This window comes from Cnephaeus nilssonii (assembly GCF_951640355.1).
Source record: "Cnephaeus nilssonii genome assembly, chromosome: 18".
NCBI classification, from domain to species: domain Eukaryota; kingdom Metazoa; phylum Chordata; class Mammalia; order Chiroptera; family Vespertilionidae; genus Cnephaeus; species Cnephaeus nilssonii.
This window is the reverse complement of record NC_137089.1, coordinates 56,720,523-56,743,645: the sequence shown is the minus strand read 5'-3', so window position 1 is coordinate 56,743,645 and position 23,123 is coordinate 56,720,523. Positions and strand designations below refer to the sequence as shown.

The window sequence follows — 23,123 nt, the reverse complement described above, 5'->3', positions numbered from 1 at the left end:
GGATGGAGGTCTTGGTCCTAGGATGGTAGTTCAGACAAGGGAGGGAGGTCTGGGTCCCAGGGGGCGGTCTGGTACCTCACCTGGACATCTGGGTTATGGAATGGTGGTCTGGGTTACAGATAGAGAACTACATCCCTGATACAAGACTGTATTATATCCCTAATCCCTTAAATCCCTATATCCCTTATATCCCCTATATCCCTTATATCCCCTATATCTCTATATCCCCTATATCCCTATCCCCAGTGAGGATTAACCAAAAAATTATAAAATGGCAGCACTAGCACCTGGGGTGGGTTGGCCCCCAGGGGTGTGTGACAGCCTCTGCAGTTGTGTTGCTCCCCGCACGTGTTGTATAGAGGCCACAGATGCTGCTCAACACCCTGCAAGGCACACAGAGGCCCCAGTTCCCAACTGGATTATGTGTTAGAAACCTGGGAACCGGGATAATCTTCTCGGACCCGCCATGATGGTCTGGGACCCGGATGGAGGTCTGGGTCCTAGGACGGCAGTTCAGACCAGGGAGGGAGGTCTGGGTCCCTGATACAAGACTGGATTATATCCCTAGTCCCTTATAGCCCCATATCCCTATATCTTTTATATCCCCTATATCCCTATATCCCTTATATCCCTTTATACATTTACCCTTATATACCTATATTCCTATATCCCTTATATCTCTATATCCCATTATCCCTTATATCCCTTTATCCCTTATATCGCTATATCCCTTTATCCCTTATATGCCTTGATCCCTTATATCCCTATATCCCTTATATCGCTATATCCCTTATATCTCTATATCACTTTATCCCTATATCCCTATGTCGATTATATCCCCATATCCCCATTTCCAATATCCCTTATATCCGTTATATCCCCTATATCCCTATACGTGGTGGGGATTAACCAAAAAAAAAAAAGGCAGCACCAGGTCCTGGGGTGGGTTGGGCCCCGGGAGTGTGTGGCAGCCTCTGCAGCTGTGTTGCTCCCCACACATGTTGTATACAGGACACAGATGCTGCTCAACACCCTTGATCTGGCCCCTTGAAAAGTGTACCCGCCCCCCACTTCCACACACCCTCCCAATCGCCCCTGCACCACGCCCACCACGCCCGCCCTCTCTCCCCCCCCCCCCCCCACCCTTCAGCGCTCAGCCCAAGGCTCTCCTGCAGGCTCCTGGGCCACTCCTGCTGCTGGCATCACTGGCACGCGGGCACGGACCTGTGCCCCTGCTTCTTCTTCTTCTTCCTGTTCGCCTTGGCTCCCCCTCTGGGACCAGGGCCTTGGCCAGTGCCCTTGGCCCCCCCGGGGAGGACGTCCCCGGCTGGATGGTTGAGCAGGCGGTCCGCCGTGCCCCCTCGGTCCCGGGACTGGTGAATGAGGACGGCTTCGGCGGGCACCGCACACGCGACCTCCCTGAGGTTGGACTGAGGCTTGGGCCGGGATGGCTCCTGGGGCCGTCGCCGCTGCTCTCGCACGGGCTCCTCGGACCCGGGACCCGTGAAGTTGGGGGCACTCTCGGGACCCCGTTGGGTCGACGCCGCGACCTTGTGCTCGGTCCCGGGGCATGTGGGTTTCCCACTGTCTCCTTCCAGTTCACTGGTCTGGACGTAAAAGAGCACATAGGCGCGTTGGCTCAGGGCCTCAGAAGCGTCGCAGGCGGTCACCTGGGCGTCGTCCATCTTAAACCACCGGCCGCCCGCGGTTCGGACGTAGCAGAAGTAGTGGCCGCTGTGGCAGGTGCGGCCCGAGTGGACCAGCACGGGGTAGAGCCGGTACAGCAGCGGGCCCGCGTGGCGCCCCTGGGACAGGTAGGGCCGCAGGTCCAGGTGCTCCGGGTAGCGCACGTCCCGCTCCACCTTGCTGTCCGCGAGCGCCGAGAACCGCTTCAGCACGAGCGTGAGCACCCTGGAGGCCGCGTGCAGGCGCAGCGTCTTGGTGGCCGGCACCTTCCGGCGGCACTTGCCGCACTGGTAGCCGTCGGCCCCGCCCAGCCGCTCGGGCCTCACCAGCAGCTCCAGGGCCTGGGTCACGCTCTGCGCCGCCTGGATGTCCAGGCCGATGTCCAGGTAAGGGTCCAGGGTGTCGGACACGCCCTGGCAGCGGAGGCACTGGATCCGAGATCTCCAGTGGCCTCCAAAGACCCGACGGATCAGGGTGGCGTCCTCCTGGGAGGGCCGGCCCGGCGGCGACGGCGGCCGCTCCTCAGGCACACAGGCCCGCTGCAGGGCGTCCAGCGTGAACAGGAGGAACTCGTGGGCGTCCTCCTGCCGGTACGCGTGGAAGCCCGCGAGCAGCTCCCCCTCGGGCACGATGACGTCCCCGGGGCGCAGGAGGGCCCGGGTCACGTGAGCCTGCAGGGCGCACAGGGCGCAGGACGCCCGCCGCCCGCAGGCCCCCGAGTGCCGCCCGGACAGCAGGTAGCGGGCCAGGGGCGGGGTGTAGCTGAGGCACTGCAGGGCCGTGTTTGCGTAGCAGGTGTTGCCCAGGTTCTGAAGCCCGGCCCCCACCGCGTGGGGTCTCCCCGGGCTCCAGCTCCCACTCGGAGGAGGGGTGTCGGCGGGAGCCAGTGGGCCCCGCGGGGCGCACCCGCTCTCCCGGGGGCAGTGGTGGTTCCTGAGGCCCGCGGGGGCCACAGTGGACTTCCGCGGCCCCATCACCGAATCCAGCGGATTCGACCTTCGGGGGGTGCCTGAGCTGAAGCTCCTCTTCCCGGTGCGCAGAAGCGGCCTCCATGTCCGCGGACAGGGCCTTCGCGAGATCTCTCCCCTGAAAGCTCCCTTGGAGAACGAAGCGTCCGGGGCAGAGGAGGTCTGAGAATGAAGGCCCTGGCCGCCCCACCCGCCCTTTTATAGGCCCAGAGCGTGCTGGGAGGAGCCACGAGCTCCACCAATCAGTGGCCCCCAGGCTTGATGGAATCAACTTTAGGGTGTGGGCCCTCCTGCCCCAGGCGGACCCAGGCACACCTTTCAGGTGGGATTAACGCAAGGGTCTCGAGAAAAGGTGCTCCTGAACAGAGGCTGGTCTCCGCGCCCCACGCCTGGTGTTCCTCGAAGAAAGGGGAGGGAGACGGGAGACGCAGACACACCGAAGCTGGCCTTGGAGGTCGTGGGAGGCGGACGCTGGAGTTGAAGGCACTGGGCCAGCGACACCAGAGGCCACCAGCGGCCCCGCCCAGCGACCTCAGAGACCTCAGACGGAAAGGGGTCCCGCTGGCACCTTGATTTTTGACTTCTGCCATCTGGACTCTCGGGGAATGCCTTTCTCTTCTGGTACGCCACCTCGTTGGTGGTAGCGGGACATGGCGAATCTAGGAAAGGCATAGGATGCCGTCCTTAAGACGGGCTGCACGACGTCTGTCTCTCAAAACCATTTAATCGAATGAGGTCAGTTTTCCTGTACATGTGATCACAATCTCGCGTGAGCGCCAAATATCATACGCAGGCCCGAGCCACGAGGAAAACAGCCACGGTGAATCTCCCAGACGTGGATCACTCGGCAGAAATCTTGGTAGCCGTCCTTGTGCTGCCACGTGTTCGCGTGTTCGTCAGCGGTCTCCCAGGCACACTCGCTGATTGAGTGCTCTGAACGCATCCATGAGCACGCCCCTCCCCCCACCTACCACCAGTCGCCTCGCGCCAAACACCCCCCCGCCCCCCCCCCCCCTGTCCCCGCAAGTCCCTGCATTCTCATAGACAGCGCTCCTTGCAGGATGTTCGCTCGTCCCCCTCCAGCCCCCCCACCCCACCCCCGCCACCCCCTCGGGTCTCCCCAGACCTGGAGAGGTCCAGGCACCTGGCTCTGCCTCCCCCAGAGGAGGCTGCGGGGCGGACACACACACACACACACACACACACACACACACACACACACATTAGCGCTCATCGACCAGCAGAGGGCGCCACGGGCCTGCCGAAGCGTTTCCCGGGCTTAGAGAGGACTTGGGAGATTCCGCAGGTGCCCGAGGACCCCCGCAGGACACCTTCTCCACGTCTTGCAGGGCGGCACCACCGTTTGCTGGGTCGGAGAGGCGACCACACATGTTTAGACAGGATCGGGTGGGCCCAGGACAACCCTCTTTGGCAATGGCGGACGGACCCGGGGGCTGGGGGCTGCGGTGCAAAACCTGGAGGACTCTGGGGCAGCTGGTCACACATTTCCCGGCCTCTCCAGGGTGGCAAGAGCAGTGACAGCCCACCAGGGAGGGGTTGGAAATGTTTTGGGGGCTCTCGTGCGCCACACAAGCCTCCCGGCTGTGCTGGGCTGCCGATCCTGGGATCCTGGGAGGGCGCCGGGACGTTTGCCTGCAGTCGTGGCCACCCTGCGGGTATGATCCACCCGGGTTCACATCAGCACAGCTGGGCATGCGCCTTGGGAGGGGGACATCGAGCCATTCCAGTGATTAGTCACAGGAGTGGAGACCCAGCTCCTCCACGGGGCAGAACTGGGGCCTGGGAGTGCAGGCAGATCTGGGAAGCGGACGCCAAGGGCTGATGGGCTGATGGGCTAATGGGCTTCAGGACGCGGGGCACGTGAACAGAGAGACTAAAATCAATGCGCACAACCACGCCCCTTCCTCCTCCTCCCACCTTCCTCCTGTCGCCCCCTTTCTCTAGCCCCTCACCCCCCTACATGGGTTCAGGAGTATCCAACTTTGCCAAAATTGCGATTTTGTGCCGCCCATCACTGACCCTTGACCTGGCACCCTGGAAAGTAGCACACACACACACACACACACACACACACACACACTTCCACACACCCTCCCAATCCCCCCCGCACCACGCCCACCACGCCCGCCCCCCCCCCAACCCCAACCCCTCAGCGCTCAGCTCAAGGCTCTCCCACAGGCTCCTGGGCCACTCATGCTGCTGGCATCACTGGCGCGGGCACGGACCTGTGCCCCTGCTTCTTCTTCTTCTTCTTCTTCTTCTTCTTCTTCTTCTTCTTCTTCTTCTTCCTGTTCGCCTTTGCTCCCCCTCTGGGACCAGGGCCTTGGCCAGTGCCCTTGAGCCCCCCGGGGAGGACGTCCCCGGCTGGATGGTTGAGCAGGCGGTCGGCCGTGCCCCCTCGGTCCCGGGACTGGTGAATGAGGACGGCTTCGGCGGGCACCGCACACGCGACCTCCCTGAGGTTGGACTGAGGCTTGGGCCGGGATGGCTCCTGGGGCCGTCGCCGCTGCTCTCGCGCGGGCTCCTCGGACCCGGGACCCGTGAAGTTGGGGGCACTCTCGGGGCCCCGTTGGGTCGACGCCGCGACCTTGTGCTCGGTCCTTGTGCCAACATGTACACTTGTCTCTCCACTGTTGTACAGTTGAATGCTACTTTGCAGTGAATTCTATTGGTTTCAAAGACTGGTTTAATGTGCACTTGCTCTATTTCAAGGATTTCTGCAGTGTACAACATCCTTTCTAGACTATAGACCTACATTTTGGATGTCTTTTCAACTTGTTCTCTCACAATTCTTTTATATTCATTGTTATTTGCTCTGAATTACTACTGGTTTTTGCAGTGTCCTATAATTGGCCTTCTACTCTACTTATGAGACTTCACCACATGTACAAACAACTGTATACACTCTTCTTTGAACTTGAGAAGCTATATACACTTGTCTCTAAACTGTTTTACAGTTTAATGCTACTTTGAGTGGATTCTAGTTGTTTCCAAAGCTGCTTAAATGTGCTCTTTGTTCTATTCTAGAATATCCCGCATTGTATGAAACACTTTCATTACTGTATGCTAACATGGTGATCTCTTTTCCCCTTGCTCTGTCACTATTCTGTTCAATTTATTGCTATTTTGCTCTTAGTTCCTAGTCTTTCTTAAAATGTCTTACAATTGGCTTTCTGCTGTAATTAGAGGACTTACCTGCATTGTACAAACACCTTTCTATACTCTTCTGTGAAGTTGAGAAGCAATATACACTTGTTTCCCAGGTATGATTTACAGTTTAATGCTACTTTTCAGTGAATTATAGTGGTTTCTAAAGCTGCTTAATTTTGCTAACTGCTCTATTTCAAGGATATCCCACATGTACGAAACACTTTCATTACTATACCCAGAAATTGTAATGTATTTTCCCTTTATAATCTAACTATTTTGTTCAATTTACTGCTATTTTACAGTTAGTTCTTAGTCTTTCTTACAATGTCTTATAATTGGCTTTCTGCTGTACTTACCGGACTTTCCTGCATTGTAGAAACAGCTTTCTACACTCTTCTCTGAAGTTGAGAAGCATTATACACTTGTCCCTTAACTATGTTTTACAGATTAATGCTACTTTTCTTTGAATTCTAGTGGTTACAAAGACTGGTTTAATGTGCACTTGCTCTATTTCAAGGATTTCTGCAGTGTACAACATACTTTCTAGACTTTAGACTTACATTTTGATGTCTTTTCCTCTTTTTCTCTCACAATTCTGTTATATTCATTATTATATGCTCTGAATTACTACTGGTTTCTTGTAGTGTCCTACAACTGGCCTTTTTATCTACTTATGGGACTTCCCCACATGTACAAACAGCTTTGTACACTCCTCTGTGAACTGTAGAAGCTATACACACTTGTCTCTCAACTGTTGTACAGTTTAATGCTACCTATCAGTGAATTCTAGTGGTTTCAAAGACTGGTTTAATGTGCACTTTTCTCTATTTAAAGGGTTTTCTGCAGTGTACAAAGACGTTTCTAGACTATAGACTTACATTTTGATATTTTTCTACTTGTATTCTCACAATTCTGTTCAATTCACTATTATTTGCTCTGAATTACTAGTGGTTCCTTGCAGTGTCCTATAATTGGCCTTGTGCTCTAATTATAGGATGTCCCCACATGTACAAACAACTTTGTATGCTCTTCTATGTACTTGAGAAGTTATAAACACTTGTCTCTCAACTGTTTTACATTTTAATGCTACTTCGAGTGAATTCTAGTGTTTTCCAAAGCTGCTTAAATGTGCTCTTTGCTCTATTCTAGGATTTCCCGCATTGTATGCAACACTTTCATTACTGTATCCTAACGTGGTGATCTGTTTTCCACTTGCTCTGTCATTATTCTGTTCAATTTATTGCTATTTTGCTCTTAGTTCCTCCTTTCTTACATGTCTTACAATTGGCTTTCTGCTGTAATTAGCGGACTTACCTGCATTGTACAAACACCTTTCTACACTCTTCTCTGAAGTATATAAGCAATATACACTTGTCTCCCAAGTTCGATTTACAGTTTAATGCTACTCTTCAGTGAATTGTAGTAGTTTCTAAAGCTGCTTAAATGTGCTTACTGCTCGATTTCAAAGATATCCCGCATGTACGAAACACTTTCATTACTATACCCAGAAATTGTGATGTATTTTCCCTTTATAATCTAATTATTTTGTTCAATTTACTGCTATTTTACAGTTAGTTCCTAATCTTTCTTACAATGTCTTACAGTTGGCTTTCTGCTGTACTTACCGGACTTTCCTGCATTGTAGAAACAGTTTTCTACACTCTTCTCTGAAGTTGAGAAGCATTATACACTTGTTCCTTAACTATGTTTTACAGATTAATGCTACTTTTCTTTGAATTCTAGTTGTTACAAAGACTGGCTTAATGTGCACTTGCTGTATTTCAAGGATTTCTGCAGTGTACAACATCCTTTCTAGAAATTTGACTTACATTTTGATGTCTTCTCCACTAGTTCTCTCACAATTCTGTTATGTTCATTATTATTTGCTCTGAATTACTACTGGTTTCTTATAGTGTCCTAAAACTGGCCTTTATGGGACTTCCCCACATGTACAAACCACTTTGTACACTCTTCTGTGAACTTGATAAGCTATATACACTTGTCTCCCAATGTTTTACAGTTTAATGCTACTTTAAGTGAATTCTAGTGGTTTCCACATTTGCTTAAATGTGTTCTTTGCTCTATTCTAGGATTTCCCGCATTGTATGAAACACTTTTAATACTGTATCCTAACATGGTGATCTCTTTTCCACTTGCTCTGTCACTATTCTGTTCAATTTATTGCTATTTTACAGTTAGTTCTTAGTCTTTCTTACAATGTCTTACAATTGGCTTTCTGCTGTACTTACCGGATTTACCTGCATTGTACAAACACCTTTCTACACTCTTCTCTGTAGTTGAGAAGCAATATACACGTCTCCCAAGTATGATTTACAGTTTAATGCTACTTTTCAGTGAATTGTCCTGGTTTCTAGAGCTGCCTAAATGTGCTTGATGCTCGATTTCAAGGATATCCAGCATGTACGAAACACTTTCATTACTATACCCATAAATTGTGATGTATTTTCCCTTTATAATCTAACTATTCTGTTCAATTTACTGCTATTTTGCAGTTAGTTCCTAGTCTTTCTTACAATGTATTACAATTGGCTTTCTGCTACAGTTATAAGAATTACCTGAATTGTACAAACACCTTTCTACACTCTTCTCTGAAGTGGAGAAGCAATATACACTTGTCTCCCAAGTATAATTTACAGTTTAATGCTACTTTTCAGTGAATACTACTGGTTTCAAAGACCGGTTTAATGTACACTTGCTCTATTTCAAGGATTTCTGCAGTGTACAACATCCTTTCTATACTATAGACTTACATTTTGATGTCTTTTCCACTTGTTCTCCCACAATTCTGTTATATTCATTATTATTTCCTCTGAAATGCTACTGGTTTCTTGCAGTGTCTTATAACTGGCCTTTTGCTCTACTTATGGAACTTCCCCACATGTACAAACCAATTTGTACACTCTTCTGTGAACTTGATAAGCTATATACACTTGTCTCGCAACTGTTTTACAGTTTAATGCTACTTTGAGTGAATTCTAGTGTTTTCCAAAGCTGCTTAAATGTGCTCTTTGCTCTATTCCAGGATTTCCCGCATTGTATGCAACACTTTCATTACTGTATCCTAACGTGGTGATCTGTTTTCCACTTGCTCTGTCATTATTCTGTTCAATTTATTGCTATTTTGCTCTTAGTTCCTCCTCTTTCTTACAATGTCTTACAATTGGCTTTTTGCTGTAATTAGCGGACTTACCTGCATTGTACAAACACCTTTCTACACTCTTCTCTGAAGTGGAGAAGCAATATACACTTGTCTCCCAAGTATGATTTACAGTTTAATGCTACTTTTCAGTGCATTGTCGTGGTTTCTAAAGCTGCCTAAATGTGCTTACTGCTCGATTTCAAGGATATCCCGCATGTATGAAACACTTTCATTACTATACCCATAAATTGTGATGTATTTTCCCTTTATAATCTAACTATTCTGTTCAATTTACTGCTATTTTGCAATTAGTTCATTGTCTTTCTTACAATGTATTACAATTGTCTTTCTGCTACAGTTATCAGACTTACCTGAATTGTACAAACAACTTTCTACACTCTTCTCTGAAGTGGAGAAGCAATATACACTTGTCTCTCAAATATGATTTACAGTTTAATGCCACTTTTCAGTGAATTCTACTGGTTTCAAAGACCAGTTTAATGTGCACTTGCTCTATATCAAGGATTTCTGCAGTGTACAACATCCTTTCTATACTATAGACTTACATTTTGATGTCTTTTCCACTTTTTCTCCCACAATTCTCTTCTATTCATTATTATTTGCTCTGAAATGCTAGTGGTTCCTTGCAGTGTCTTATAACGGGCCTTTTGCTCTACTTGTGGGACTACCCCACATGTACAAACCATTTTGTACATACTTCTGTGAACTCGATAAGCTATATACACTTGTCTAGCAACTGTTTTACACTTCAGTGCTATTTTGAGTGAATTCTAGTGGTTTCCCAAGCTGCTTAAATGTGCTCTTTGCTCTATTCTAGGATTTCCTGCATTGTATGAAACACTTTCATTGCTGTTTGCCAACATGCTGATCTCTTTTCCACTTGCTCTGTCACTATTCTGTTCAATTTATTGTTATTTTGCTCTTAGTTCCTCCTCTTTCTTACATGTCTTACAATTGGCTTTTTGCTGTAATTAGCGGACTTACCTGCATTGTACAAACACCTTTCTACACTCTTCTCTGAAGTATATAAGCAATATACACTTGTCTCTGAATATGATTTACAGTTTAATGCTACTCTTCAGTGAATTGTCGTGGTTTCTAAAGCTGCTTAAATGTGCTTACTGCTCGATTTCAAGGATATCCCGCATATACGAAACACTTTCATTACTATACCCATAAATTGTGATGTATTGTACAGTTATAATCGAACCATTCTGTTCAATTTACTGCTATTTTGCAGTTAGTTCCTAGTCTTTCTTACAAGGTATTACAATTGGCTTTTTGCTACAGTTATCAGACTTACCTGCATTGTACAAACAGCTTTCTACACTCTTCTCTGAAGTTGAGAAGCATTATACACTTGTCCCTTAACTATGTTTTACAGATTAAGGCTACTTTACAGTGAATTCTACTGGTTCAAAGACCGGTTTAATGTGCACTTGCTCTATTTCAAGGATTTCTGCAGTGTACAACATCCTTTCTAGACTTTAGACTTACATTTTGATGTCATTTCCACTTGTTCTCCCACAATTCTGTTATATTCATTATTATTTCCTCTGAAATGCTACTGGTTTCTTGTAATGTCCTATAACTGGCCTTTTGCTCTACTTATGGGACTTCCCCACATGTACAAACCACTTTGTACACTCTTCTGTGAACTTGATAAGCTATATTCAATTGTCTCGCAACTGTTTTACAGTTTAATGCTACTTTGAGTGAATTCTATTGGTTTCCAAAGCTGCTTAAATGTGCTCTTTGCTCTATTCTAAGATTTCCCGCATTGTATGAAACACTTTCAATACTGTATCCTAACGTGGAGGTCTCTTTTCCACTTGCTCTCTCACTATTCTCTTCAATTTATTGCTATTTTGTTATTAGTTCCTCCTCTTTCTTACATGTCTTACAATTGGCTTTTTGCTGTAATTAGCGGACTTACCTGCATTGTACAAACACCTTTCTATACTCTTCTCTGAAGTTGAGCAGCAATATATACTTGTTTCCCAGGTATGATTTACAGTTTAATGCTACTTTTCAGTGAATTATAGTGGTTTCTAAAGCTGCTTAATTTTGCTTACTGCTCTATTTCAAGAAGATCCCACATGTACGAAACCCTTTCATTACTAGACCCAGAAATTGTGATGTATTTTACCTTTATACTCTAACTATTTTGTTCAATTTACTGCTATTTTATAGTTAATTTCTAGTCTTTCCTACAATGTCTTACAGTTGGCTTTCTGCTGTACTTACCGGACTTACCTGCATTGTACAAACAGCTTTCTACACTCTTCTCTGAAGTTGAGAAGCATTATACACTTGTCCCTTAACTATGTTTTACAGATTAATGCTACTTTTCTTTGATTTCTAGTGGTTACAAAAACTGATTTAATGTGCACTTGCTGTATTTCAAGGATTTCTGCAGTGTACAACATCCATTCTAGACATTAGACTTACATTTGGATGTCTTTTCCACTTGTTCTCTCACAATTCTGTTATGTTCATTATTATTTACTCTGAATTACTATTGGTTTCTTGAAGTGTCCTATAACTGGCCTTTTGCTCTACTTATGGGACTTCCCCACATGTACAAACAACTTTGTACACTCCTCTGTGAACTGCCGAAGCTATATACACTTGTCTCTCAACTGTTGTACAGTTTAATGCTACCTTTCAGTGAATTCTAGTGGTTTCAAAGACTGGTTTAATGTTCACTTTGCTCTATTTAAAGTGTTTTCTGCAGTGTACAAAGACCTTTCTAGACTATAGACTTACATTTTGATGTCTTTTCCACTTGTATTCTCACAATTCTGTTCTATTCATTATTATTTGCTCTGAATTACTACTGGTTTCTTGTAGTGTCCTATAACTGGCCTTTTGCTCTACTTATGGGACTTCCCCACATGTACAAACCACTTTGTACACTCTTCTGTGAACTTGATAAGCTATATTCAATTGTCTCGCAACTGCTTTACAGTCTAATGCTACTTTAAGTGAATTCTAGTGGTTTCCAAAGTTGCTTAAATGTGCTCTTTGCTCTATTCTAGGATTTCCCGCATTGTATGAAACACTTTCAATAGTGTATCCTCAGAGCAGACACCATCCAGAACCACTGGAGGGCTGGCTGAGCAGATGCTCTACAACTAGAATAAAAGAGAGGGGTACGCGGGATGATGCTGATGCCGGTGACCCAAAGATCACACTTTAAAAACTACGGCTCAGGTGACACAATGGCGGCCTGGAACGTGCTTGGCGCAGTTCCCCCGGCGGTCTCCGGCTGAGGGGACGTCTCAACTCGCTGCCGAGCACGGACAGACGAGCCCCTGGGAGACATGGGGTGGGAGACTCCCCGCTTGCTGACCTCCGAGTCCTTCAAGAATCTCAATGCCCCAGAAGCGGCCAGGTGCGCACGCTCGGCGACCGGCCACCGCTGCAGACCCAAGGGTCGACGCAGCCACCCCGGACCAGCCCGCCGCCACGCACCAGGCACACCGGAGCTTCGCTGAGTCCACCGCCCAACGAGTTCTGCGGCGGGTGCCCTGGAGCTTTGAGAAAATGGCCGAAGGAATTGCTGAGAGGGAATTGACCAACAGGAATTGGGATCAAGAAGATGAAACCCCGCTGAGTCCCGGATCCGGGTGAAGCCGTGCGCCCCTGGATCCGGGTGAGGCCACGAAACCCTGGGTCAGGGAGAGGCCACGTGCCCCTGGGTCCGGGGAAAGCTAGATCCCGCGTCCGGGCGAGACCGTGTGCCCCTGGATACGGGTGAGGCTGGGTCCCGGGCCCGGGAGAGGCCACGCGCCCCTGGGTCCGGGTGAGGCCATGCGCCCCTGGGAACAGGTGAAGCTGAATCCTGGGTCTGGGGGAGGCTGTGTGCCCCTGGATCCGGGTGAGGCTGGGTCCCGGGCCCGGGTGAGGCCGTGCGCCCCTGGATCTGGGTGAGGCCACGTGACCCTGGGTTTGGGAGAGGCCACGCGCCCCTGGGTCCGGGGGAAGCTAGATCACGGGTCCGGGCGAGGCCGTGTGCCCCTGGATTCGGGTGAGGCCATGCGCCCCTGGGTCCGGGTAAGGCCACGCGCCCCTGGGTCCGGGTGAAGCTGGATCCCGGGTCCGGGTGAGGCCGTGTGCCCCTGGATCCGGGTGAGGCTGGGTCCCAGTCCCGGGTGAGGCCGTGTGCCCCTGGATCCTGGTGAGGCCACGCGACCCTGGGTCTGGGAGAGGCCACGCGCCCCTGGGTCCGGGGGAAGCTAGATCCCGGGTCCGGGCGAGGCCGTGTGCCCCTGGATCGGGGTGAGGCTGGGTCCCGGGCACGGGTGAGGCCGTGCGCCCCTGGATCCGGGTGAGGCAACGCGACCCTGGGTCCGGGGAAAGCTAGATCCCGGGTCCGGGCGAGACCGTGTGCCCCTGGATACGGGTGAGGCTGGGTCCCGGGCCCGGGAGAGGCCACGCGCCCCTGGGTCCGGGTGAGGCCATGCGCCCCTGGGAACAGGTGAAGCTGAATCCTGGGTCTGGGCGAGGCTGTGTGCCCCTGGATCCGAGTGAGGCTGGGTCCCGGGCCCGGGAGAGGCCACGCGCCCCTGGGTCTGGGGGAAGCTAGTTCCCGGGTCCGGGCGAGGCCGTGTGCCCCTGGATCTGGGTGAGGCTGGGTCCCGGGCCCGGGTGAGGCCACACGCCCCTGGGTCCGGGTAAGGCCACGTGCCCCTGGGTCCGGGTGAAGCTGAATCCTGGGTCTGGGCGAGGTCGTGTGCCCCTGGATCCGGGTGAGGCTGGGTCCCGGGTCCGGGTGAGGCCATGGACCCTGGATCAGGGTGAGGCCACGCGCCCCTGGGTCTGGGAGAGGCCACGCGCCCCTGGGTCCGGGTGAGGCCGCGCTCCCCTGGGTCCAGGTGAGACCATGCACCCCTGGGGCCGGGTGAAGCTGGATCCTGGGTCCAGGTGAGGCCGTGTGCCCCTGGATCCGGGTGAGGCTGGGTCCCGGGCCCGGGAGAGGCCACGCGCCCCTGGGTCCGGGGGAAGCTAGATCCCGGGTCCGGGCGAGGTCGTGTGCCCCTGGATCCGGGTGAGGCTGGGTCCCGGGTCCGGGTGAGGCCATGGACCCTGGATCAGGGTGAGGCCATGCTCCCCTGGGTCCGGGTGAGGCCGCGCTCCCCTGGGTCCAGGTGAGGCCATGCGCCTCTGGGGCCGGGTGAAGCTGGATCCCGGGTCCAGGTGAGGCCGTGTGCCCCTGGATCCGGGTAAGGCTGGGTCCCGGGCCCGGGAGAGGCCACGCGCCTCTGGGTCCGGGTGAGGCCACGCGCCCCTGGGTCCGGGTGAGGCCACGCGTCCCTGGGTCCGGGGGAAGCTAGATCCCGGGTCCGGGTGAGGCCGTGTGTCCCTGGATCTGGGTGAGGCTGGGTCCCGGGCCCGGGAGAGGCCACGCGCCCCTGGATCCGGGTGAGGCCACGCGACCCTGGGTTTGGGAGAGGCCACGCGACCCTGGGTCCGGGGGAAGCTAGATCCCGGGTCCGGGCGAGGCCGTGTGCCCCTGGATCAGGGTGAGGCTGGGTCCCGGGCCCGGGAGAGGCCACGCGCCCCTGGGTCCGGGGGAAGCTAGATCCCAGGTCCAGGCGAGGCCGTGTGCCCCTGGATCTGGGTGAGGCAGGGTCCCGGGCCCGGGTGAGGCCACACGCCCCTGGGTCTGGGTAAGGCCACGCGCCCCTGGGTCCAGGTGAAGCTGAATCCTGGGTCTGGGCGAGGTCGTGTGCCCCTGGATCCGGGTGAGACTGGGTCTCGGGTCCAGGTGAGGCCATGGACCCTGGATCAGGGTGAGGCCACGCGCCCCTGGGTCTGGGAGAGGCCACGCGCCCCTGAGTCCGGGTGAGGCCGCGCTCCCCTGGGTCCAGGTGAGGCCATGCGCCCCTGGGGCCAGGTGAAGCTGGATCCCGGGCCCGGGAGAGGCCATGAGTCCCTGGGTCCGGGAGAAACTAGATCCTGGGTCCCGGCGAGGCCGTGTGCCCCTGGATCCAGGTGAGGCTGGGTCCCGGGCCCGGGAGAGGCCACGCACCTCTGGGTCCGGGTGAGGCCACACACCCCTGGGTCCGGGAGAGGCCACGCGCCCCTGGGTCTGGGTAAGGCCACGTGCCCCTGGGTCCGGGTGAAGTTGGATCCCAGGTCCGGGTGAGGCCGTGTGCCCCTGGATCCGGGTAAGGCTGGGTCCCGGGACCGGGTGAGGCCGTGTGCCCCTGGATCCGGGTGAGGCCACGCGACCCTTGGTCTGGGAGAGGCCACGCGCCCCTGGGTCCGGGGGAAGCAAGATCCCGGGTCCGGGCAAGGCCGTGTGCCCCTGGATCCGGTTGAGGCTGGGTCCCGGGCCTGGGAGAGGCCACGCGCCCCTGGGTTCGGGGGAAGCTAGATCTCGGGTTCGGGCGAGGCCCTGTGTCCCTGGATCTGGGTGAGGCTGGGTCCCGGGCCCGGGTGAGGCCACACGCCCCTGAGTCCGGGTGAGGCCACGCTCCCCTGGGTCTGGGAGAGGCCACGCGCCCCTGGGTTCGGGTGAGGCTGAATCCTGGGTCTGGGCGAGGTCGTGTGCCCCTGGATCCGGGTGAGGCTGGGTCCCGGGTCCGGGTGAGGCCATGGACACTGGATCAGGGTGAGGCCACGCTCCCCTGGGTCTGGGAGAGGCCACGCGCCCCTGGGTCCGGGTGAGGCCGCGCTCCCCTGGGTCCAGGTGAGGCCATGCGCCCCTGGGGCTGGGTGAAGCTGGATCCCGGGTCCAGGTGAGGCCATGTGCCCCTGGATCCGGGTGAGGCTGGGTCCCGGGCCCGGGAGAGGCCACGCGCCTCTGGGTCCGGGTGAGGCCATGCACCCCTGGGTCCGGGTGAGCTGGGTTCCGGGTCCGGGTGAGGCCGTGGGCTCCTGGATCCGGGTGAGGCCACACGACCCTGGGTCTGGGAGAGGCCACGCGCCCCTGGTCCGGGTGAAGCTGAATCCTGGGTCTGGGCGAGGTCGTGTGCCCCTGGATCCGGGTGAGGCTGGGTCCCGTATCCGGGTGAGGCCATGGGCCCCTGGATCAGGGTTAGGCCACGCTCCCCTGGGTCCGGGTGAGGCCGTGTGACCCTGGATCCGGGTGAGGCCACGCGCCCCTGGGTCTGGAAGAGGCCACGCGCCCCTGAGTCCGAGTGAGGCCTCGCGCCCCTGGGTCCGGGAGAGGCCACGCGACCCTGGGTCCCGGTGAGGCCGCGCTCCCCTGGGTCCAGGTGAGGCCATGCGCCCCTGGGGCCGGGTGAAGCTGGATCCCGGGTCCAGGTGAGGCCGTGTGCCCCTGGATCCGGGTGAGGCTGGGTCCCGGGTCCGGGTGAAGCCATGCGCACCTGGGTCCAGGTGAGGCCGCGCTCCCCTGGGTCCGGGTGAGGCCACGTGCCCCTGGGTCCGGGTGAAGCCGTGCCCCTGGGTCCGGCCAAGACCAAACCAGAGGGAGTCGGACCTGCATTACCACCATTTGTCCACCATCCAGTGGTGAGGGGTCAGTGCCAACATGTACACATAAGGAACTGGTGGACATTGATATTGTGTCTCAAAAGAACTGTTGGTCCAAAAAGAAACTCACTACAGACTGATTCATTTGCCTGTCAGCATAACTATTATTGCTCTTCTCACATTCAGTTCTTATAAGTATATCTCTAGTGACACATGATCTCACTCATCTAGGGGAAATGATGAACAACATAGACTGATGAACAAGAACAGAACCAGAAACAAGGAGGCATCGATCGGACTATCGGGCCTCAGAGGGAGGATAGGGGAGGGTGCGGGGAGGGGGTAGAGATCAACCAAAGGTTTTGTGTGCATGCATATGAGCCTAACCAATGGTTAAGTTCAACAGGGGGTTGGGGCATCCGTGGGGAGGGGTGTGGGATGGGAATGGGGGGATGAGGACAAATATGTGACACCTTAATCAATAAATAAATTAAAAAAAAATAAAATAAATAAATAAACAAACAAACAAACAAAAAATACTGTATCCTAACATAGTGATTTCTTTTACACTTGTTCTGTCACTATTCTGTTAAATTTATTCCTATTTTACAGATAGGTCTTAGTCTTTCTTACAATGTCTTACAATTGGCTTTCTACTGTACTTAGCGGACTTACCTGCATTGTACAAACACCTTTCTATACTCTTCTCTGAAGTTGAGCAGCAATATACAGTTGTTTCCCAGGTATGATTTACAGTTTAATGCTACTTTTCAGTGAATTATAGTGCTTTCTAAAGCTGCTTAATTTTGCTTACTGCTCTATTTCAAGAAGATCCCACATGTATGAAACCCTTTCATTACTAGACCCAGAAATTGTGATGTATTTTACCTTTATACTCTAACTATTTTGTTCAATTTACTGCTATTTTATAGTTAATTCCTAGTCTTTCTTACAATGTCTTACAGTTGACTTTCTGCTGTACTTACCGGACTTACCTGCATTGTACAAACAGCTTTCTACACTCTTCTCTGAAGTTGAGAAGCATTATACACTTGTCCCTTAACTATGTTTTACAGATTAATGCTACTTTTCTTTGAATTCTAGTGGTTACAAAGACTGGTTTAATGTGCACTTGCTGTATTTCAAGGATTTCTGCAGTGTACAACCTCCATTCTAGATATTAGACTTACATTTGGATGTCTTTTCCACTTGTTCTCTCACAATTCTGTTATGTTCGTTATTATTTACTCTGAATTACTACTGGTTTCTTGAAGTGTCCTATAACTGGCCTTTTGCTCTACTTATGGGATTTCCCCACATGTACAAACAACTTTGTACACTCCTCTGTGAACTGCCGAAGCTATATACACTTGTCTCTCAACTGTTGTACAGTTTAATGCTACCTTTCAGTGAATTCTAGTGGTTTCAAAGACTGGTTTAATGTTCACTTTGCTCTATTTAAAGTGTTTTCTGCAGTGTACAAAGACCTTTCTGGACTATGGACTTACATTTTGATGTCTTTTCCACTTGTATTCTCTCAATTCTGTTCTATTCACTATTATTTGCTCTGAATTATTAGTGGTTCCTTGCAGTGCCCTATAATTGGCCTTGTGCTCTAATTATGGGACTTCCCCACATGTACAAAGATCGTTGTACACTCTTCTATGTACTTGAGAAGCTATAAACACTTGTCTCTCAACTGTTTTACATTTTAATACTACTTCGAGTGTATTCTAGTGTTTTCCAAAGCTGCTTAAATGTGCTCTTTGCTCTATTCCAGGATTTCCCGCATTGTATGCAACACTTTCATTACTGTATCCTAACGTGGCGATCTGTTTTCCACTTGCTCTGTCATTATTCTGTTCAATTTATTGCTATTTTGCTCTTAGTTCCTCCTCTTTCTTACATGTCTTACAATTGGCTTTTTGCTGTAATTAGCGGACTTACCTGCATTGTACAAACACCTTTCTACACTCTTCTCTGAAGTGGAGAAGCAATATACACTTGTCTCCCAAGTATGATTTACAGTTTAATGCTACTTTTCAGTGCATTGTCGTGGTTTCTAAAGCTGCTTAAATGTGCTTTTTGCTCAATTTCAAGGATATCCCGCATGTACGAAACACTTTCATTACTATACCCATAAATTGTGATGTATTTTCCGTTTATAATCTATTTTGTTCAATTTACTCCTATTTTACAGTTAGTTCTTAGTCTTTCTTACAATGTTTTACAATTGGCTTTCTGCTGTACTTACCGGATGTACCTGCATTGTACAAACAGCTATCTACACTCTTCTCTGAAGTTGAGAAGCATTATACACTTGTCCCTTAACTATGTTTTACAGATTAATGCTACTTTTCTTTGAATTCTAGTGGTACAAAGACTGGTTTAATGTGCACTTGCCCTATTTCAAGGATTTCTGCAGTGTACAACATCCTTTCTAGACTTTAGACTTACATTTTGATGTCATTTCCACTTTTTCTCCCACAATTCTGTTATATTCATTATTATTTCCTCTGAAATGCTAGTGGTTTCTTGCAGTGTCTTATAACTGGCCTTTTGCTCTACTTATGGGACTTCCCCACATGTACAAACCACTTTGTACACTCTTCTGTGAATTTGATAAGCTATATACACTTGTCTCGCAACTGTTTTACAGTTCAATGCTACTTTGAGTGAATTCTAGTGGTTTCCAAAGTTGCTTGAATGTGCTCTTTGCTCTATTGTAGGATTTCCCGCATTGTATGAAACACTTTCAATTCTGTATGCTAACATTGTGATCTCTTTTCCACTTGCTCTGTCACTATTCTGTTCAATTAATTGCTATTTTGCTCTTAGTTCCTAGTCTTTCTTACAATGTCTTACAATTGGCTTTCTGCTGTAATTAGCGGACTTACCTGCATTGTATAAACACCTTTCTACACTCTTCTCTGAAGTATATAAGCAATATACACTTGTTTCCCAAGTATGATTTCCTGTTTAATGCTACTTTTCAGTGAATTATAGTGGTTTCTAAAGCTGCTTAATTGTGCTTACTGCTCGATTTTAAGGAAATCCCGCATGTAGGAAACACTTTCATTACTATACCCAGAAATTGTGATGTATTTTCTTTTTATAATCTAACTACTCTGTTCAATTTACTGTTATTTTGCAGTTAGTTCCTAGTCTTTCTTACAGTGTCTTTCAATTGGCTTTCTGCTGTACTACCGGACTTACCTGCATTGTACAAAGAGCTTTCTACACTCTTCTCTGAAGTTGAGAAGCATTATACACTTGTTCCTTAACTATGTTTTACAGATTAATGCTACTTTTCTTTGAATTCTAGTGGTCACAAAGACTGGTTTAATGTGCACTTGCTCTATTTCAAGGATTTCTGCAGTGTACAACATCCTTTCTATCCTTTGACTTACATTTTGATGTCTTTTCCACTTGTTCTCCCTCAATTCTGTTATATTCATTATTATTTGCTCTGAATTGCTACTGGTTTCTTGCAGTGTCTTATAACTGGCCTTTTGCTCTACTTATGGGACTTCCCCACATGTACAAACAACTTTGTACACTCTTCTGTGAACTGCAAAAGCCATATACACTTATCTCTCAACTGTTTTACCGTTTAATGCTACCTTTCAGTGAATTCTTGTGGTTTCAAAGACTGGTTTAATGTGCACTTTGCTCTATTTAAAGGCTTTTCTGACTTATGAAAAGATGGTGACCAGCAGGAAGATATGGAGAGAGAGAGTGTGATTTAGGAACCCATAGAGTAGAGTGTAGACATCTGTGGTGTGTGTGTGTGTATGAGCTAGGGTCAGTTAGATTCTGCAGGTCTTCCAAGGGGCTGCCTATTTGGGCCGTCCTAGATGGCGGAGCTCCGTGTACAAAGGGGACACATCTTGGTGGCTGGTGAGGACGTGGAGACCATGCCATCTTGAGAAACAGAGCTGCCTGAAACTAGTGGCTTCAGACACAAACCAGGTCCCTGCATCCACTGGGGACAGAGAACTGCTATCACAGCTTCAGACCAACAGACAACAAGAATCCAGACTTCAAGACAGCTGATTTTCATGAGTCAAAGAGCCTATCCTCCCCACAGGCTCGAGGATATCGCCATAGTAACTGATAGACCCACCCCTCACCCAAGCTGCAGAGCACCTGCACACTGACACACTCCCCTTTATGGAATTTGGCACGAGTTACAGATGTAGCTCCCCTTAGGGGAAATCTGACAGCGTGCCCAGAGGGCTCCCCGTCAGGGAATTTGGGGGAATTTTGCTTGTGGGACACAGCTCCCCTTCGGGGAATCTTAGAGCATGCACAGATGGGCTCCCCTTTGGGGAATTTGGCGCACAGGAGTACTCCACCCCCCTTCAGGGAATCTGGGAGAGTGCACGGAGGCAGCTCCCCTTCAGGAATTTGAGAGTATGCGAAGCCCTAGCTGGTTTGGCTCAGTAGAGAGAGCACACACAGGACGCAGCTCCACTTCAGGGAATTTGGCATGCTGGACATAGCTGCCTGGGATCCCTGACTCACAGCGCATTCACACTAAGAGCCAGTGACTCCAATTGTGGTGCATGCACACACAGGGACCCTGATTCTCAATGAGAAACTGCACAATGCAACAGAGACTCTGACACTTGATTCTTGGTGCAGACACAGGGAAACTCTGACACCTGGCACATGCTAAGGATCTCATTTTAGGCACATACCAACAGTGTGGTGCAGACAGGGCCCCTGATTCTGAGTGTGCACACGAGACCACATGGAACACCGGGGACACTGACCCTGGGCAAGCCTGGTTCCCACCAACCAACGGCAGCCACACATCCTAGTGTCAGAGCACTTCAGTGAAACTCGGGTGGAGCTAAGTCCCCACAGCACATGGCCCAGGTCCACGCAAACTGAAGCTTGAGCTTTCTGGTGATAGTCAGAATGGGGAGACAAATCAATTCACAGAAGAGGTAAAATGAGGAGTCACCAAGAAAGGAAATTAGTGAAACTGAAGCTTGCAACATGACCGAAAAGAGTTCAGAGTAATGGTCGTGGAATTTATACATCAGATGGATGAGAAAATCAACAACTTATGCAAGAATCAGGAAGAAATGAAAAGTGATATAGCTACAATCAAAAACACCATGGAAAGTTTCAACAGTAGACTAGAAGAAGCAGAGGACCGAATTAGTGAGTTAGAAGATCAGGTACAGAAACAAGCTCAATCTGAATAGCAATTGGAGAAAAAAATTAAAAAGCAGGAGGAAAGCCTAAGGGAGCTTCGGGACAACATGAAACGAAGTAACATGTGTATAATAGGGCTGCCAGAAGGACAAGAAGAGCAGCAGGGATTAGAAAATCTATTTGAAGAAATAATGACAGAAAACTTCCCGGATATGGGAAAGATATAAGTTACACAAGTACAGAGAGTCCCAAGCAGGATCAACCCCAAAAGACCCACACCAAGACATGTCATAATTTCAATGGCAATTATAAATGATAAAGAGAGAATCTTAAAGGCGGCAAGAGAGAGACAGAGAGTTACCTACAAAGGAGCACACATCAGAATATCAAATGATTACTCAACAGAAACACAACAAGCTAGAAGAGAATTGAAGGAGGTATACAAAGTGTTGCAAAGCAAAGGACTGAATCCAAGAATACTATATCCAGCAAGACTATCAAAATCGAAGGGGAAATCAGGTGCTTCGAAGACAAAAGAAGGCTCAGGGAGTTTATCACCACCAAACCAGCAATTCAAGAAATGCTAAAGGGAATACTGTAAAAAGAAGAAATAAACAGGTAAGAAAGGAATACAGACACAAAAATAGATATGACTACAAACAAATACCTTTCAGTAATAACTTTAAATGTAAACGGACTAAATGCTCCAATCAAAAGACATCGAGTGGCTGAATGGATAAAAAAACATGACCCATATAAATGCTGTCTATAAGAGACCCACCTCAGAACAAGAGACTCACACAGATTGAAAGTGAAGGGATGGAAAAATATCTTTCAGGCAAATGGAAATGAAAAAAAGAGCTGGGGTAGCAATACTTATATCTGACAAAATAGACCTCAAAGTAAATGCCATAACAAGAGATAAGGAAGGCCATTTCATAATACTAAAGGGAGAAATCCAACAAGAAGAAATAATTCTGGTAAACATATACGCACCCAAAATAGGAGCACCCAAATACATAAAAAAAACTCCTGTAGGATATCAAGGGAGAGATTAATAGCAATACAATCATAGTAGGAGACTTTAATACCCCACTATCACCATTGGACAAATCCTCTAAACAAAAAATCAGCAAAGAAACATCAATCCTAAATGACTCACTAGTCCAGATGGAATTAATTGACATCTTCAGAACATTTCACTCCCAAGCCACAGAATATACATTCTTCTCAAGTGCACATGGGTCATTTTCAAAGATAGACCATAGGCTGGGTCACAGGCAAAGTCTCTTCAAATTCAAGAAGATAGAAATTATATCAAGCATCTTCTCAGATCACAGTGGCATAAAACTGGAAATCAACTACAATAAATGCAATCCAAAGAAATCAAACACATGGAGACTAAACAGCATGCTATTAAACAAGGACTGGGTCACCAGAGAGATCAAGGAAGAAATAAAAAACATCATGGCAACAAATGACAATGAAAACACAACAAT

At 49.6% G+C, this 23,123-nt stretch overlaps 1 protein-coding gene across 1 annotated transcript; it reads right to left on the bottom strand.

Moving 5' to 3' along the window:
• Positions 1-1,202: 1,202 nt before the first annotated feature.
• Positions 1,203-2,660, bottom strand: LOC307114307 (ubiquitin carboxyl-terminal hydrolase 17-like protein 6; the record flags this gene model as incomplete). Its single annotated transcript, XM_079796617.1, has 1 exon — positions 1,203-2,660. One exon carries the CDS (start codon positions 2,658-2,660, stop codon positions 1,203-1,205), a length of 1,458 nt encoding a protein of 485 aa, XP_079652743.1.
• Positions 2,661-23,123: the final 20,463 nt, after the last annotated feature.